At 38.7% G+C, this 15,635-nt stretch overlaps 2 protein-coding genes across 3 annotated transcripts; one reads left to right on the forward strand and one right to left on the reverse strand.

Annotated features, from left to right (window-relative positions):
- Window positions 1-24: 24 nt before the first annotated feature.
- Window positions 25-7,912, reverse strand: LOC135093174 (5-phosphohydroxy-L-lysine phospho-lyase-like). 2 transcript variants are annotated; one of them, XM_063992112.1, is made up of 11 exons: window positions 7,692-7,912; window positions 5,988-6,097; window positions 5,013-5,172; window positions 4,587-4,661; window positions 3,885-4,030; window positions 3,153-3,303; window positions 2,632-2,719; window positions 2,008-2,127; window positions 1,404-1,648; window positions 782-946; window positions 25-423 (listed from the first exon to the last, which is right to left on the reverse strand). In XM_063992112.1, exons 1-11 carry the CDS (start codon window positions 7,709-7,711, stop codon window positions 291-293), a joined length of 1,413 nt encoding a protein of 470 aa, XP_063848182.1. In that variant the 5' UTR covers window positions 7,712-7,912; the 3' UTR covers window positions 25-290. The 2 variants fall into 2 exon arrangements, with proteins under 2 accessions (XP_063848182.1, XP_063848183.1); XM_063992113.1 differs by having other exon boundaries at window positions 3,153-3,300; window positions 7,692-7,910.
- A 3,434-nt stretch (window positions 7,913-11,346) lies between these two features.
- On the forward strand, window positions 11,347-14,321 carry LOC135093334 (small nuclear ribonucleoprotein F-like). The gene is made up of 3 exons (XM_063992530.1): window positions 11,347-11,466; window positions 13,092-13,229; window positions 13,579-14,321. The coding sequence occupies exons 1-3, from the start codon at window positions 11,464-11,466 to the stop codon at window positions 13,711-13,713; spliced, it is 276 nt and encodes a 91-aa protein (XP_063848600.1). The 5' UTR covers window positions 11,347-11,463; the 3' UTR covers window positions 13,714-14,321.
- Window positions 14,322-15,635: the final 1,314 nt, after the last annotated feature.

The raw sequence follows: 15,635 nt of genomic DNA on the forward strand, positions 1-15,635 counted from the left end.
GAGAGAGAGAGAGAGAGAGAGAGAGAGAGAGAGAGAGAGAGAGAGAGAGAGAGAGAGAGAGAGAGAGAGAGAGAGAGAGAGAGAGAGAGAGAGAGAGAGAGAGAGTTATTTATTGATTGTAGATTTTGAATTTTTGTGGGGATCTCCGTGGCCAACCCCTCACTAATGTTAGGAGACAAGTGTATTGTAAGTGAACAGACCCAGAAAAAATAATAACATGATCTGAGAATTAGAAAGAAACAACTTGAGACTCTACAAAAAAGACAACCAAGACACAAACACACACACATTCAGTCCACATCATCATAGCTAGTGCGAGGTCTCTTCGGCTCAGGCCCCGTCACCTCCTCCTCATCAAATCTCTCCAGTTCCTCTAGTGAGAGGACAGCTTGATTCCGCTCCAAACCCAGCGGGTGACTCATCCTTGGGTGCATAGAGGCAGGCAAAGTAGATAGAACAGAGTTGAGGTAAAATATGAAGGGATGGCATGAGAGAGAGAGAGAGAGAGAGAGAGAGAGAGAGAGAGAGAGAGAGAGAGAGAGAGAGAGAGAGAGAGAGAGAGAGAGAGAGAGAGAGAGAGAGAGAGAGAGAGAGAGAGAGAGAGAGAGAGAGAGAGAGAGAGACATAACAAATGGATGGTAAGACAGACATAATGAAGGAAATAAAAATCTACAAAAAATATTTAGACAAATCACACACAAAAAAGAAATACATAAATAAATAAGCAAATAAATAAAAGTAACTAAATTAATAAATAAGGAAGGCTGGGCATTATACTCACAAGTCAGAGTGTTGGTTCCTTAGACAGCACGCCGTGAGGGCCTCATCCAGGGCAGTGGTGAGGCTGCGTGCATTGAGTTGCGTGAAGCACATTGGTGGTGTGATGGTGATGATGTTGTGCCCTGGACCCTGAACCTGGAGGAGAGTGTGGTGGTCCTCCTTCACCCTGTGGATACATAAAGGCATTTTATTGTGATGCAGACATACAACTATCAAGAGAGAGTGTGGTAGATAGGCTGGAAGAAAAATTCTGACATCCAAACAACAGGAAAACCACAATTTATGGACATTCAATTTATGGTTCTAAGAAATTACAAGTCAAATTGTTTTTGTTCTTTATCATGCAAAATTAACAACTATAAGCAATTATAAGCAACGAACAAAATGGTTCTTACGGGAAAATGACTCTTTTGTGAAACACGATTCATCTGTGCATATACAACGAGTTCTTTGACTGGGTTCAAGTGGCTTCGACATGGCCTTGCCCTTAAGAACACCACAACCAAGAACACCATAGCAGGACAAAATCACACCAAGAACAGACAGAGACAGGGAACAGACTTACTGCATCTCTCCAAACACACATACTAATGTACAAATTACTTCCTTCACACAACACCCACCTATGAACAATGGTCTGGGCGAGTTCTCTGGCTGGCTTGCGGGAGGCCTTGTCCTGTACAATGTCAAGGGCAAGGCAGAGTCCCATGCCCCTCACATCCCCAACACACTCATGTTTTGTCTTGAGCAACTGTAGGTTCTCCAGGAGTGTCTTCCCCACTGCCTTGGCACTTTGCACTAGCTTCTCATTCTCTATTACATCTAGCACTGCCATGCCCACTGCACACGCTACAGGGTTGCCACCAAACTGTGTGTGTGTGTGAATGGGGCAACAGAAGGATGATTAATGTTGGTGGTGATGGTGGTGATGGTGGTGGTAAATGTCACCTCACTTCTAATATAATAAACCTACACTAAAATTCAATATTCCAAGAGAAGAGTAAAGGAAAATATGATTCAACTCTCCAACAAAATTAATCAAGGTCAACATACACACACAGATGAATTATTAACAAACTGGAGCAATGAGTGGCAGAAATCTCTATTTCATTTGAAGTAATTAATGAAAAACCCAAGAAAAAGAATACATAACACTAAACTTTCTTCACAACTGAGGGATACACACAAAACAAACACAAATACATCAAAATCTACACAAAGACTCACAGTGGAGTAGTATTCCCCTAAGGATTCTGAAATTTCCCTGGTGGTGATGACAGCTGCCATGGGGTAGCCATTACCAAGGGGCTTGCCTGTGGTCACGATGTCTGGCACAACGCCATAGTGCTGCAGGGCCCAAGATGAAAGGTGAATGACAGAGAAAGAGAGCAGGGAGGAAGGAGGAAGGGAAGAAAGAAAGATGATCAGAAGAGTGCAAAGCGATGGAGGTTAGGAGGGGGATCAACGGAAGGGGATATTGTGCACAATACATGATATACAATTATATAAAAGTAGGAGATAATAACATACAATGACATAAAACCAGAGAGAAAAAATAATCAAACAAGTTAAATAAAATGAGGAAGACAATTATCTAGGTAATAAATAAGCTCATAAAAGTACATTTTTCAGAACAAGTGTATGAAAATATAGCAACAAAAATGCATGCAAACTTAAGAAATAATTAGTCAGAAGTAAGAAGACAAAGAATAAAGCTCAAATCAACTGAATGAAAATAAAATTATTCTAAATAAAATAAATAATAAATAAACAGTTTAACAGAAGAATATAGAAAACCACAATCAAAAGTGAAAATCCAGCATAAACAAACAAGCAAGCATCCCAGCTCACCTCAAAGGCCCAGAAGCACTCGCCCGTCCTCCCAAGAGCAGTCTGCACTTCGTCTGCAACACACACACCTCCCACCTCCCGAATCAGGCTGTGGAAGTGGTGTAGTGATGGTGCAGGTGGAAAAAACTAGTCGGTATATGCTGTCTATAAGTTATTCCTTGACACCATCACTTTTTATTTTATGTAAGAGGGGCACAGTCCTATGGCAACAAAAAGGGAGAAAAAAATGGCTCACTGAAGTGCCATTCCCTCCAGAAAAATGCCAAATGGATTATCCAAAGTTGGGAAATAATTGTCTTGAAACTATGATCATCATCATCATCATCATCATCATTGTCATCATCATCATCATCATCATCATCATCATCATCATCATCACTGTCATCATCATCATCACCATCATCGTCATATCCCAAAACCTCTCAAGATTCAACCAGAATCCACTGAATTGTTACTTTCTTACTAAGACTAACATTGTACTCTCACCCAAGAAGCCCACAGCCTCACAGCTTCTCACTCACTTGTACAAGAGGGAGAAGTAGTTTCTTGGGGGCACAATGACACCACAATTGACAACTACACATTCAGTGAAGAGGCAGCTGATCTTGCGGTTGTTCTGTATCGCCTGCATCACCACACGCTCTGCCTCCATCACATACTTCTCCGCTGCTGCTGGGAACATGGTAGAAGGGATATTCACTTGATGCCTAAGGAGAGCCATAAGAGAGTGAAGTGCTCAAAGGAGTGTCAAAGGAAAGTAAAGTACTCTAAAATTTACTTTCACACACATACCGAGTCATGTTGCATAAACAAGTAATCTTCTTTTTTGTAAGCATATATATATATATATATATATATATATATATATATATATATATATTAACACTAGCAAGCAGCATATTAAAAGACCCCAATAAAAAATCATCACATGAGAGAACAAAGACATATACAAACATGGTTTCTGAGCTACAGCTATTGACTTGTGGAGCTTGTTACTAATGCAGATTTTGTGTACATAAAGTGTTCATGAGACTTTCAACACTATATGATAAAACATTACCAAACAGTATTCACATATGGAGAATACATCACATACAGAAATGGGCATCAGGGGCATGACAAGCTGGTCTCAATCCCAACACAACACAGTATGGTAAGAACACACACACACACACACACACACACACACACACACACACACACACACACACACACACACACACACACACACACACACACACACACACACACACCTGCCCCAGGAGAGTCATCACGGTGTGGTCCCCTGTAGGTGTCCGGACAAGGTATCACATGAACAAAATCTTTCTTGCCCTGTGGCATTCTCTTGAACATTTTAGGACTTATGTCTATGAGGTTACCCAAGTTTCCATGATATGCCCTGTAACAAATTTGTATTTTAAGTCACTTATAGCTCACACTGCTTCTTGGTCATGCGTAAGATTAGAGTGTAACAAATAAAAAGCATATGCATAGGGTTTGATAAGCAAGTTAGATACATGAAGAAAAAAGAAAAAATTAACAATGATAATAACTGTATAAATCTGAAATAAACATAGTTACTAAATGTATTTTAAGTCTATGGCATAAACAGAGCAAAAAAATTTTATCAGAACATATGTTTAAAAAAAAGAAAGGTCAGCATAAGGTTAAAAGTAGGAAAGCTTACTTGCATTGTTCTGAAAACAAACAACTAAAGGAAATCAAAGCAACATCAATTTCATATTCTGTAGATGGAAGAAAACACTTCAAAATCTAAACATGCATACTTTATAAAGAAAATAAAAGTATAATAAGTGGGAACCTTACTTATACTGAAGGAAATCCACAGTAACAAGATCAATGTGTTCTGCAGGTGAAGAAAATAAAACAAAATTATAATAATTACAAATCACTGTCATGACTTGAACTTGAGTGTAATACATGGAGGCACTTACTCGTCAAACACAACTACATCCTTGTGGCTGGTGTGGGAGCGAGCCAGTCTGAGGGCAAGGTCATTGGCTTCTGACCTGTGCATCAAAGGTAAAAGAATCATCCTTGCCATCCTTGCAACATGAAGTTTATGCACACATACAGTAACAGAATGCCAGTGGATTTATAGCAGTGACATAACTTTATATAATAACTACACTCCTTACAGCATCAGGTAAAGTTTAATGGAAGAAAGAGGTGTACATTACATAATCTAAAACAATTACAGTACTACTATTGCTTGTAGGGACAGTTATTGTAAATGTTTGTTGATTATGATAACAGTCTCATCACAGCAGGTTATTAATCATCATATGTACAGTGCAAACTTGAGTATGTGGTGTCTGGGTCCCATCACAACAACATAACAAACTCCTCCAGGCACTTACCCGGAGTTAACAAGATACACGACATTGAGGGTGTCTGGGAGGTGACTGGTCAGTTCCTTAACATACTTTGTGAGTGAGTCATTGATGAAGCCTTGTGCCGTCACCAGAGTTGCCATCTGGTTCTTGCCCGCTGCCACCACCTGTGGATGACAATGACCCACTGCGGAGGGATGAAAACAAGTATGAGTTACAATAGCAAGAATTACACAAGAAAATTCTATCAGACATGATGTAAATGAGAAATATATCAAACAAGGATAAATCATACCATCTCAATACACACTCCATACAAAAGCATAAGTATTAAAGTAAGACCCCCAAGCCAGGCAGTGTATTGAGCATGAAGACAAGAAAAGCCAAACCTCTAGCCAAGGATTCACACACCACCCCTCAATACTTTACAAAAGATGTTTATGGAAAAGTGATGCCTCCATTTGCTGGATTGGGGCTTATGTTGAACAAAATAAGGAACAAAGTATAGTAACACTATTCTTCAATGCATGAATGATGATTAGTAAGGTGTACTGAGCAAATCTGAGCCCATCATCTATACTGCAACCAAACCACCCCCCCCATCCAGATCTCTCATATTAAGCATGAGTGTACTTCTTATACTGCTAACAACATGCATGAGAAACAATGTATATCCATCACATGAAATACTGTAGGGTCTCAATTATCAACTCTGAGGTTTATTACTCCTCACAGACAACATCTTCACTGGTATAATAAATGGGCAATTAGAAGAGTAAAAAATGGCAATCTGGATGGTTAAATGACAGACAAAACCTTAAAAAAATAATAAAGAAAAATAATTATAAAAAAAAAGTTTTATTGGAGTGGTTTGAAATATTCAGGCAGCTGATACATAAGAGGACAAAGTCTGGGCAAGTTTGTTGTCCAGAGATTGATGATGACCACTTGTTATGCCTGTGCACCCCTTCACCTGTACACCTCACAGACACAAACACTTGCCATGCACCACATTGGAAACACAGTCCAGGTACTGCACCCCCATGTTGTCTGTCATGTACTGCTTCTGGGCACGGACAATCTTGAGGGGACTGGGGATGAAGTGCTGGTTACTGTGGAGGAAGAGAGAAAACAAGTGCTGGCTGGAACTTACATGGTGAAAATTAGAGGAAGCATGTGGTGAGTCATGGTATCTAAGAGACAAAAATATTTTCTACAAACTCTCTTAATGCAAAGTTAATAAAATCAAGAGTTAATACAAGTAGACATAATGTTTTTCTTATATTATTTTTTTTTTAATAATTGAATTATCATAAAACAACTTTGGGATTTAATGGAAAATATTCTTCTGAATCCAAAGATGCCATAAATGTGATAGTGAGCTCCAGTCACTGCATTCATTTGTTTCAAAGTAAAATGCTAAACATTGAAACAGGAGCAGAAACAAACACACACACACACACACACACACACACACACACACACACACACACACACACACACACACTGCAGAGCTAGCAACACCACTATGCTCCATAATAAACACCTCTCTCTCTCCTAACACCCTTGCCCCACAGACTGGAAGACATCTTATGTCACCCCCATCCCCAAAACTTCCAGTCCACAGTCACCCAATGACCTCAGGCCAGTCTCTATCACCCCCATCCCTAGCCTTATTTGTGAAGATTTTGTGTGTGACTGGGCCTACATTACAGTTTACAGTAAGAGTTAGTTTTCTTTAATAATGATCAAATCTGTGCTAGAAATACGAGTCACACATACATATATTCATATTTCTGGAGTGTGCACAAGTGAATGGACTTTCCTGCATAACTTATCAGCAATGATGGTAATTCATCCAACAGAATACATGCAGTTTTGTGTAATAAACAATATGTATCCATGTCTTTGGCCTCACTATTTGGAGCACTTTCATTCCCATTTTTATCTAATCAAAAACAAATAACAAATATGGAAAACTTTCAAGGCTATCCACTCATGCTGGCTCTACCTCTCATCAAAAGCAGTAAATAAACATGACATTCTATTCTCCAAGTGTGAGATTTGTAGGTTGAACTTGTGTTATGTGCACCCACACATCACGTGACCAATCTCATAATGTCACTACTTCAATCAATAAATTATGATTGTCCTCTACACATTCACCTACTATCTTGCAAGTCCATCATTAGTCACTATCCAGGTAAGACTCAGTATCTTATCTGAAGTGTGATTATGAGGAAGACGCCCTGGCTAGGGATTCACAGCTTTAAGTAATTTTGGTTAGGTTTCTATTGGTATCTGGATATTAATCATTACCATAAATATGACTTTTTTTTTTTCAACACCTCTTAGGGCCACAACATCACAGGCATAATATCCTTATCATGTGGACCTTTCACCATATCATTTAACCCTTTACTTTTACCTCCAATTACTCATTCCAAATAGGTGTGTGTGTGTGTTCATTGGTGTGTGAATAATGGGTAAGACTATGCGAGTATCACACATGGGACAGGAACCCGAGACACACACAACACTTGTAAATAAAGAGCTGGCAATACATTGAACTAATTCCAGGGTTTGTAAGGGAATGACACGTCCTGGAAAGACAGCTGTCTTCACACACAGGCAGACAATTCCCTTCCCACCTTCACTGTCGCCATTCACCACCACACACCACTTTCCTTCCATCAGGTTACTTACCACATTCCCCTTCCGTCCATCACGGTGGTGAAGGTCTGACGTTCTCAGTTAAAAGCTTCGCTGTGTCCATGTGTTAGGTATAATATGTTCACTTAAGGAAACTACAGTAACACACACATCACGATTCGTCCTTTACTGATTGTTTCGTCCCCAGCTCTTCGCCCTCGGCTCCTCATTGACTCTCCTCGGCCTTCACGTCGTGTTTTCTTCTTGTCAGGGTGTCTAGTTATTCTGAAATAAAATTCAATTTTTTTTTTTCGTTTTTTTCTCAACATTCATAAGTGTTGAAAGTAAGATAGTGTGTGAAAACTGCAACCACCTACGTAGGTGTAAATTCGTGTTTTGACAGGTCGTGTGTGTTGTCACGTACACTTCTCATTTTTCAGAGAACCTCAAAGCTCAACATTGAACATTAATAAGAGTTCACTACCGATGAAAAAGGAAAAAAAAAGTAATACGAATATTTACGGAAGATTATGTAATGTCAATCGGCAGCCAAACTGAGTCCAAAATCCACACTTGCCAAAGATTACGTAATGCACCACGAGCAGTGAGCGGCGAGCTGCATAGCTTGGTGTGCCTTATGTAAAGCACCCAGTAAAATGCTCACACATATACACCAGTGGCGTTTTTTTTTTTCTCCATTGTATGTGTGTGTGTGTGTGTGTGTGTGTGTGTGTGTGTGTGTGTGTAGAAAAGATGCATATGAGGAAGAATAAAAAGCAAGGAATAGCCTACTTGAGGGACGTATGTGGGTTGGTGCTTGCACTGCAATATAAATAACTGTAATTGATACAAGGACAGGCAACTGCGTGTGATATACAAACTTATACAATATCTATGAAGGATATTCTAAGTAACGGATTCTCAAGCTGAGACTCATGTGCTTTATCTTCAATCTAGCAACTTGAAACATTGATTTAGTATCCAAAGTGAAGACAACCACCGAGAAATTAAAATATTTCACAAATACTTGCATGTGGTACCACAAATAGAATGCAACCACCTCACTCATGCATGTAGCCAGAGCAGAAATATCCTTCGTCAGCTTGGTATGCGTACCCAGCCATTTCATAACTATTCCCTGAGATCATTAAACGTAACGATATAACAATCCACTATTTAGTTACCTCTTTTTTTTCTGTGATCGGCAGGAGCAGGCAAAAACTGTTTGGTAGCATCTCTCGGAGAGAGAGAGAGAGAGAGAGAGAGAGAGAGAGAGAGAGAGAGAGAGAGAGAGTTGCATCTTACCAAAGAAGCACTCTACCTATATAATTATTAGTTTATTTATATTTATCTCTTTATTTCTTTATTCATCCATCTTTACTGCTATTCATTCAGTGCACTGTAGACGATTAACAGTGACTCCACAAAAGATAACATACATCTGCTCTCTTCCATCCAACAGCATCTCACTCTACCAGGGAAACAACTCATTTTTCTTGCATCGGCATATCCTCGGTAACAAGAAGATATGCAGCGTCACGACTGGTCATGCTACCACTCAGCCACGTCTCCATGCCAGCTAGTCTGTCACACCAAATCTAAAGTCAGTTCAATTACATCTCTCGCCCTATCATCTTGCTGGTTTATTAGTGTCACAGGGATCTCGCTCCGCCACCTAGTAAATTCGAGCCACAGTGATGGAGCCAGTGCGTGTCTCTTTCACTCAGCCTTCCACCTCTTGTGATCCTTAGTGAATTAATTTGTCGGCAGTAAAACTTTCCATATGACCAAAGCGTTTGAGTTGTCAGTGACGCTACTGAAAACGCCGTTATAGGAAAGCGATCAACTAAAGCAATTCACACCTTTCGAGTGTGTCTCTCCCCTTCCCCACCTCTCTCTCTCTCTCTCTCTCTCTCTCTGCACACACACACACACACACACACACACACACACACACACACACTTTCTGTTTTTTTTCCCCTCCTTTTTCCTCGTGTTATTCCTTCCCCCTCGCACGGGGGACTGTGCCTCTCGAACGCGCGACCGCAAGGGAAGGGAAGGGGAGATAGAAAATGGGAGGAAGGAACAGTGTATTGTGACACTATAAAAGACAATGGAACAAAATAAGAAAGGATGGAGGAGGAGGAAATGTTGTGCTGTGAAATTATAAAGACTTAGTGAAACAAAATAAGAAAAGATGGCGGAGTACCGCGTGCATGTGTTTTGATCGCGCTGTCGAGTCGCACGATCAAGCCGCTTGTGTGAAAATGAGGAGGCAGACGGTGAAAAAAAGATTTCTCTCTGGTAACCCCACCACATGGTATCTCACCTCACCTGAAGGTAGTAACAGTGAAAAAGCTCCAAGCGACCAATCGCCGCCATCGATCGCGGGAATAGGCGACTGCTACACTGCTGCTTTATACTGCTCTCGCCACCACTCCCACAGGAATATATTTCATGCTGACAAAGAAAAGCCCTAAACAGAAAAATAAATATAAACTCTAATAAATATAAACTCTCCGCATAGTAAAAATGCCTCCACAGTACAATACTAGATGTACACGTCTATAGTATATTTCTGTTAACCTGGAAGAATTGTTCTTTTTCATAGACACCTGTGTTTAAATTATTATGATTATTAATGCTAACTAATACCAAATCCTAAAAATAGTTATTTAGAATTGAAAAAAAATGTACCTGCGGAAGAAGTGTAATGATTTGAGAAGAAAAGTTAGGTAGACCTATGAGAATATGTTAGATGCGAGGCAAAGGATGGGTGAGACATGAAATGCATATAATGCTCCCTAGGGAGAATGTTGAAGATTCACTAAGAAAGTCAGTAAATGATCTAATGTTTCTAGATTTGTGACTATATTAATGAACCGACACCGGATCCTCATTGGTTTATCCATTCGTTAAGGTGGATTGCTAGACTTAAATTGATATTAGTTACCACCATGAAATTACCCTGTTGGGATGACAATCCCTACAAAGGAACTGACCTTTTTTTTTTTTTTCTTCTTTTTCTTTACGTACGAGTACAGCACTCCACTTTTTTTAATCATGTAACCAGCTGGTAATGGGTCATTTTTGTATATAAAACTTTTCCATAACTCGTAGCTCCAACTTGAAGCATATAAGTGCAGCAATGTATAACTGCAGTACTGGACCATTCGTTTGTATTTGAAACCTATGTTGTTTTTAATCATATTATTGCAACAATGACCATTTTCGCATTTGAAACCAATTTATTTCAATTGTATAACTGTAGCAATGGCTCATTTTCAGTAAATATATTACTGCAATAGTGGCCTATTTCTGCCCTTGAAACACGTGCATGACCAGTTGTTCTTCCTTGAAGGATGTAACTGCAGTAGTTCCCCACTTGTATCTAACCACTGGGCGACAAAAACGTGCCTGTAAGAGTGGTATATTATTCTATTTGAAACTTGTGCATAACCCATGGCTTTTATATGGAACATGGAACTGCAGCAGTGGCCTATTTTTTATTTGTTTATTTTTAAACCCGTATATAACCAGTTTTTATTTTAAACATCTTATTTTTGTATTTGAAATCCAAGCATAACCCGTTCTTTTTCATTTAAGCATAGAACTGCAGGCACAGAACCTACAGAGAGTCAATAAGCCTTTTTTTGACTGCAATAGTGGTCTGCAGAAGCTAAAAAGAGAAATAAAGAATAAATAGATCCCTTTATTTTCCTCGGAAGACTCCAGTACTTAAGGCTGGTTTAGTGGCCACGCGGAGGTAAACACTGAGCCACGCCGGGTGTACACACAACCGCCCCAGTCATAACTACTTGGAACAATGGTATGTGCGTGGTAGTGTTTCCTGATATTAGTTGTAAGCTCGCACAGTTACAAAGAGGAGTGAAAGGGAAGGTGACTGCATGGTCCTGACTGTGGGATAAGGGAAACCAGACCTGTTGGCTTGGGGTTGATCAGGGGCGTGCTTCAAACGTTTGCTGCTTAGGCCAGCGCTCTCTCTCTCTCTCTCTCTCTCTCTCTCTCTCTCTCTCTCTCTCTCTCTCTCTCTCTCAGGGGTTTCAGTAGTGTTTATGAAAATAACCTTAACATTGTAATTTCCAGACGCTGCTTATTACTCTGCAGAATGTGACGCTTTTTTTCATATGATATGCTCATTGAAGGGATCAGCAGTTAAATTAATGAACCAAAGGAATCTAAAACTTACTTAACCCAGCCTTCATATGAAAATGCTTATGTTATTTCAATATTATCCTTTACGTAGTATGGAAGACTCAACCTCAGCAGTTGAATTAATGAACTAAAGGAATCTAAGGATAATATGGAGATAGCCTTAGCATCTTCTCCCGAGCTTAATATTTACATGTCAGATAGAATTAAGGCCATAGAATATCATGCAATATATATCAACTTCTGGAAACTTCTGGAACCTCCCCCCCCCAAAAAAAAAGGTAAAAAGTTAATGAACTGATGCATTCCCGTATGACACCCTCCCCCTCTGAATGCTTGAGTGTGCTCTGAGTGCTATATATATATATATATATATATATATATATATATATATATATATATATATATATATATATATATATATATATATTTATATTTATATATAGGAATTGGCAGTGTTACCTGTGGTGCACCTCAGCCAACAACAAAAGAAAGATGATGACTGGCATTCTTGGCTGTTACTAAGTATTTGAGCTGGCTTGAAATGCCAAATAATAAAATATGTGAATGATTTTGTTAGTAGAAAGGAAGTATATATATATATATATATATATATATATATATATATATATATATATATATATATATATATATATATATACGGTATATCCTGCTACACCTTAGAGTAGTCATATAAGAGTAAATATTTATATGTATATAGATGTTGACAAGTAGTCCCAGTTTCTAAACCTCCGTGTGCAGGTCTGATATTACTTAGTCTGCAAATTGTCTCCTTTTCCAATATATATATTTTTTATAGTGATCTACATTTTGGACCCAAGTCACCAAGGTTCAGTGAAGTAACGCCTTTCAGTTCATTGTTTGTATAGAGTAACAGGAATCAAGACCATTTGGGTCTTGGTGATCATCTTTGCCTTATTAGTAACCTCTCTGGCTTGTGTTACCTTGAGTGTCTATGCCAAGGGTTCAAGATCCAGCAATGTGCCTCATGACCAGTTTATCTTGTCTTAGATAAATCTATGTTTGTGTGATGCTCCAAAGCTGAACATGACACTAAATTTGCCAGTTCAATTTGACATTCAAGATGTTCACATTGATAAAATTTGCATTGTGAAATAGGTAAGCATTGATTTTCTAAATGTGATTTACCAAAATAAAACCAGGAAGTCTTTTTATATAAAGGAAAATAAGATTATCTTTAAGCCTCTTTTCCTCATGTTTAATTTCAGCTCACCTGCTGTTTTTTGCTCCTTTCTTTAGTCTGTAGCGGTGCCCACCCCCATCAACCCAAAGCCCTTCCTGAACCAACTGACGGGTCAAGCAGTTGTGGTAAAGCTCAAGTGGGGTCATGAGTATAAGGGAATCCTTGTCTCTGTTGACAGTTACATGAATCTCCAGGTATGAACATACACACAACTAAAGACAAAGATTTATAATAATTGTAAAATGCTACTGAAAGTTATATTACATTCTCCTATATCTGTGTGTGCCACTCTCTCTCTCTCTCTCTCTCTCTCTCTCTCTCTCTCTCTCTCTCTCTCTCTCTCTCTCTCTCTCTCTCTCTCTCTCTCTCTCTCTCTCTCTCTCTCTCTCTCTCTCTCTCTCTCTCTGCTTGACCAGGCACTGGCTCTTTCCTTCCCTCTTCTCTTGTATCATTCATCATGGCTAAACTATTCATTTCAGGTCAAGCAGATCCTCTGCTTTCCTTCCAAACATAATCTTGCCCCCTTTATTTTTCTTTTCACAGTTGGCCAACACAGAGGAGTACATTGAGGGCCAGTCTACTGGCAGTCTTGGTGAGGTGCTGATCAGATGTAATAATGTCCTGTATATTCGAGGGGCTGAAGATGAGGATGAGGAGGAGGGACAGATGAAAGAATAGAGAATAACAGAATGTGTGTGTGTGTGTGTGTGTGTGTGTGAGAGAGAGAGAGAGAGAGAGAGAGAGAGAGAGAGAGAGAGAGCGAGAGAGAGAGAGAGGTTTCATTCCATATAATAGTTTTATGATGTCCCTAGTTATTATTTGCAATAACATTCTGCATATATAGATTAGTTCTTACAGTGTTTGTAGAGATGGTGCATCATATGACTTAGGAAAAGGAGGAGGAGGAGGATAGTGAAGTTCTTGGTCAGGATACTTGAGATGATTGATATCAACATTGTATTTTTGTTTGGCTCTCTCTCCAATGAGTGTTTTGTGTTGTGTACATGCAACAGTTTTTAGGGATTACCCATCTCTCTTTCTGAGGAGACTTATTCTTGTCTTTTTTGTAACAACAGTTTGAGTTCTGTGAAAGCAGTTTTCAGTTATTTGATTTATTCCTACTTTCATTTGTGTAGTGCTGAAGATTTAAAAGTACAAAAGTAAGATTGAAATGTAAGCAAATAATTAAATTAAATGCAGTTTGACTTTTCACTGTCAAGTAACTACATTTGTCCCTTTATTTATACTTCTCTAAGGATAATAAATGTATAGCTCTTTCTTTTTAATGAGGTGTTTGATTAACATCATTTGAAGAAGCTTGTAGATTTAGCCATAGGTTTGGAGTACACCAAATTTTAGTGTCAAGGATAACACAGTGCTCAAAACATCAAGAAGCTTTAGAGAGCCATGGGGATTGTATGCTGATTTAGTTCTGACTGGTGCTCATTTAGAAAACATGAAATTCAGGATTTAGAGAGATGACAATGAATCTAGAGGTAGACAGTGGTTCTGTGTTAAGGAGTGGTACTTGGTTATGTGCACTATGCAGGATATGTGTTAATTTTATCTTATGCATTATGTGTGGTGATTTGATGTAAAAAAGGTGCAGTGAGTACATGTTGTGCAGTGTTGTTTTATGACACTTGAAATGAGTGTGCTGAAAAGAGAATGGTGAGGTGGTGCCAAGTTGTGCGAGATTAGTTGTGTGGGGGAAGGACGTGAAATCACAAAATATTTTGAAACAGAAGGTGAAGTGCCCCTGTATAGACAAATAAGGCCTGGAATTAAGTTCTAAGAAAGGATATGAAGAGGCAAAAATCTGGTAGGTGGAGCATAACAGACTTCAGCTGTGTAAGCATGAAGCCTCCCTTTCAGATAATGACATTGCATTCTCTCTCTCTCTCTCTCTCTCTCTCAGAAAAATTAAACTATACAACCTTTTCCAGTGAAGCACCTTATGAAAAGTAAGCTATGAATAAGTCATGTGTAATGTATTATTGTCACTGGTATGTGGTGCATCAAACATCTCAGTGAAAGCCAGAAAACTGAAGTGACATAATGTAAATCTTGTGATTTAAGCTCACCACAATTCTAGGATGATTTGTGTTATCAGGAAATGTGAAATGAGTGTTTCATTACCACAATGCACTGATTCTTCCATATTTTAAAATATTGAAAGAAACTTTATTCTAGCCTGTTCTGTTTACCCATGCATCTTTTACTAGTTCAATTAGTAGTTCAACATTTGCTTTCAATATAGATTTACAGCTCTATATATTTTTATAATTGTTATTATTTTCATTTATAAGCAGTATTTCTACATTGGGAGATATGTATGGAAGGCTGCTCAAGGTCTTCAGTTGGGGGTGAATAAAGAATCTGATCAATTATTAGGTACAAGAAAGTCTCATGCATTGTATAAACTATACTTGCTCTTTATTTCAACAAACTTGAGGAAATTTAGTAAACAAATGAAGCTATGATTACTTTTACATGGTGAAGAAGAAAAAAAGTTTGTCAGGATGCATCATCTGTAGCAGAACATCTGAACAAGCCTGAGATTTTTTGAACCACTTCATTGGAGTTTTTACTCATCCTTT

The sequence above is a fragment of the Scylla paramamosain genome, chromosome 42, assembly GCF_035594125.1.
Source record: "Scylla paramamosain isolate STU-SP2022 chromosome 42, ASM3559412v1, whole genome shotgun sequence".
NCBI classification, from domain to species: Eukaryota; Metazoa; Arthropoda; class Malacostraca; order Decapoda; family Portunidae; genus Scylla; species Scylla paramamosain.

Coding starts and splice junctions, on each gene's coding strand:
- LOC135093174 (XM_063992112.1), bottom strand. CDS start 7,711: ATGGACGGAAGGGGAATGTG. Junction 2,720..3,152: donor TACTTCTCCCTCTTGTACAA/GTGAGTGAGAAG, acceptor CCACTTCCACAG/CCTGATTCGGGAGGTGGGAG. Junction 2,128..2,631: donor AGTGCTTCTGGGCCTTTGAG/GTGAGCTGGGAT, acceptor TGGGCCCTGCAG/CACTATGGCGTTGTGCCAGA.
- LOC135093334 (XM_063992530.1), top strand. Junction 13,230..13,578: donor ACAGTTACATGAATCTCCAG/GTATGAACATAC, acceptor TTCTTTTCACAG/TTGGCCAACACAGAGGAGTA.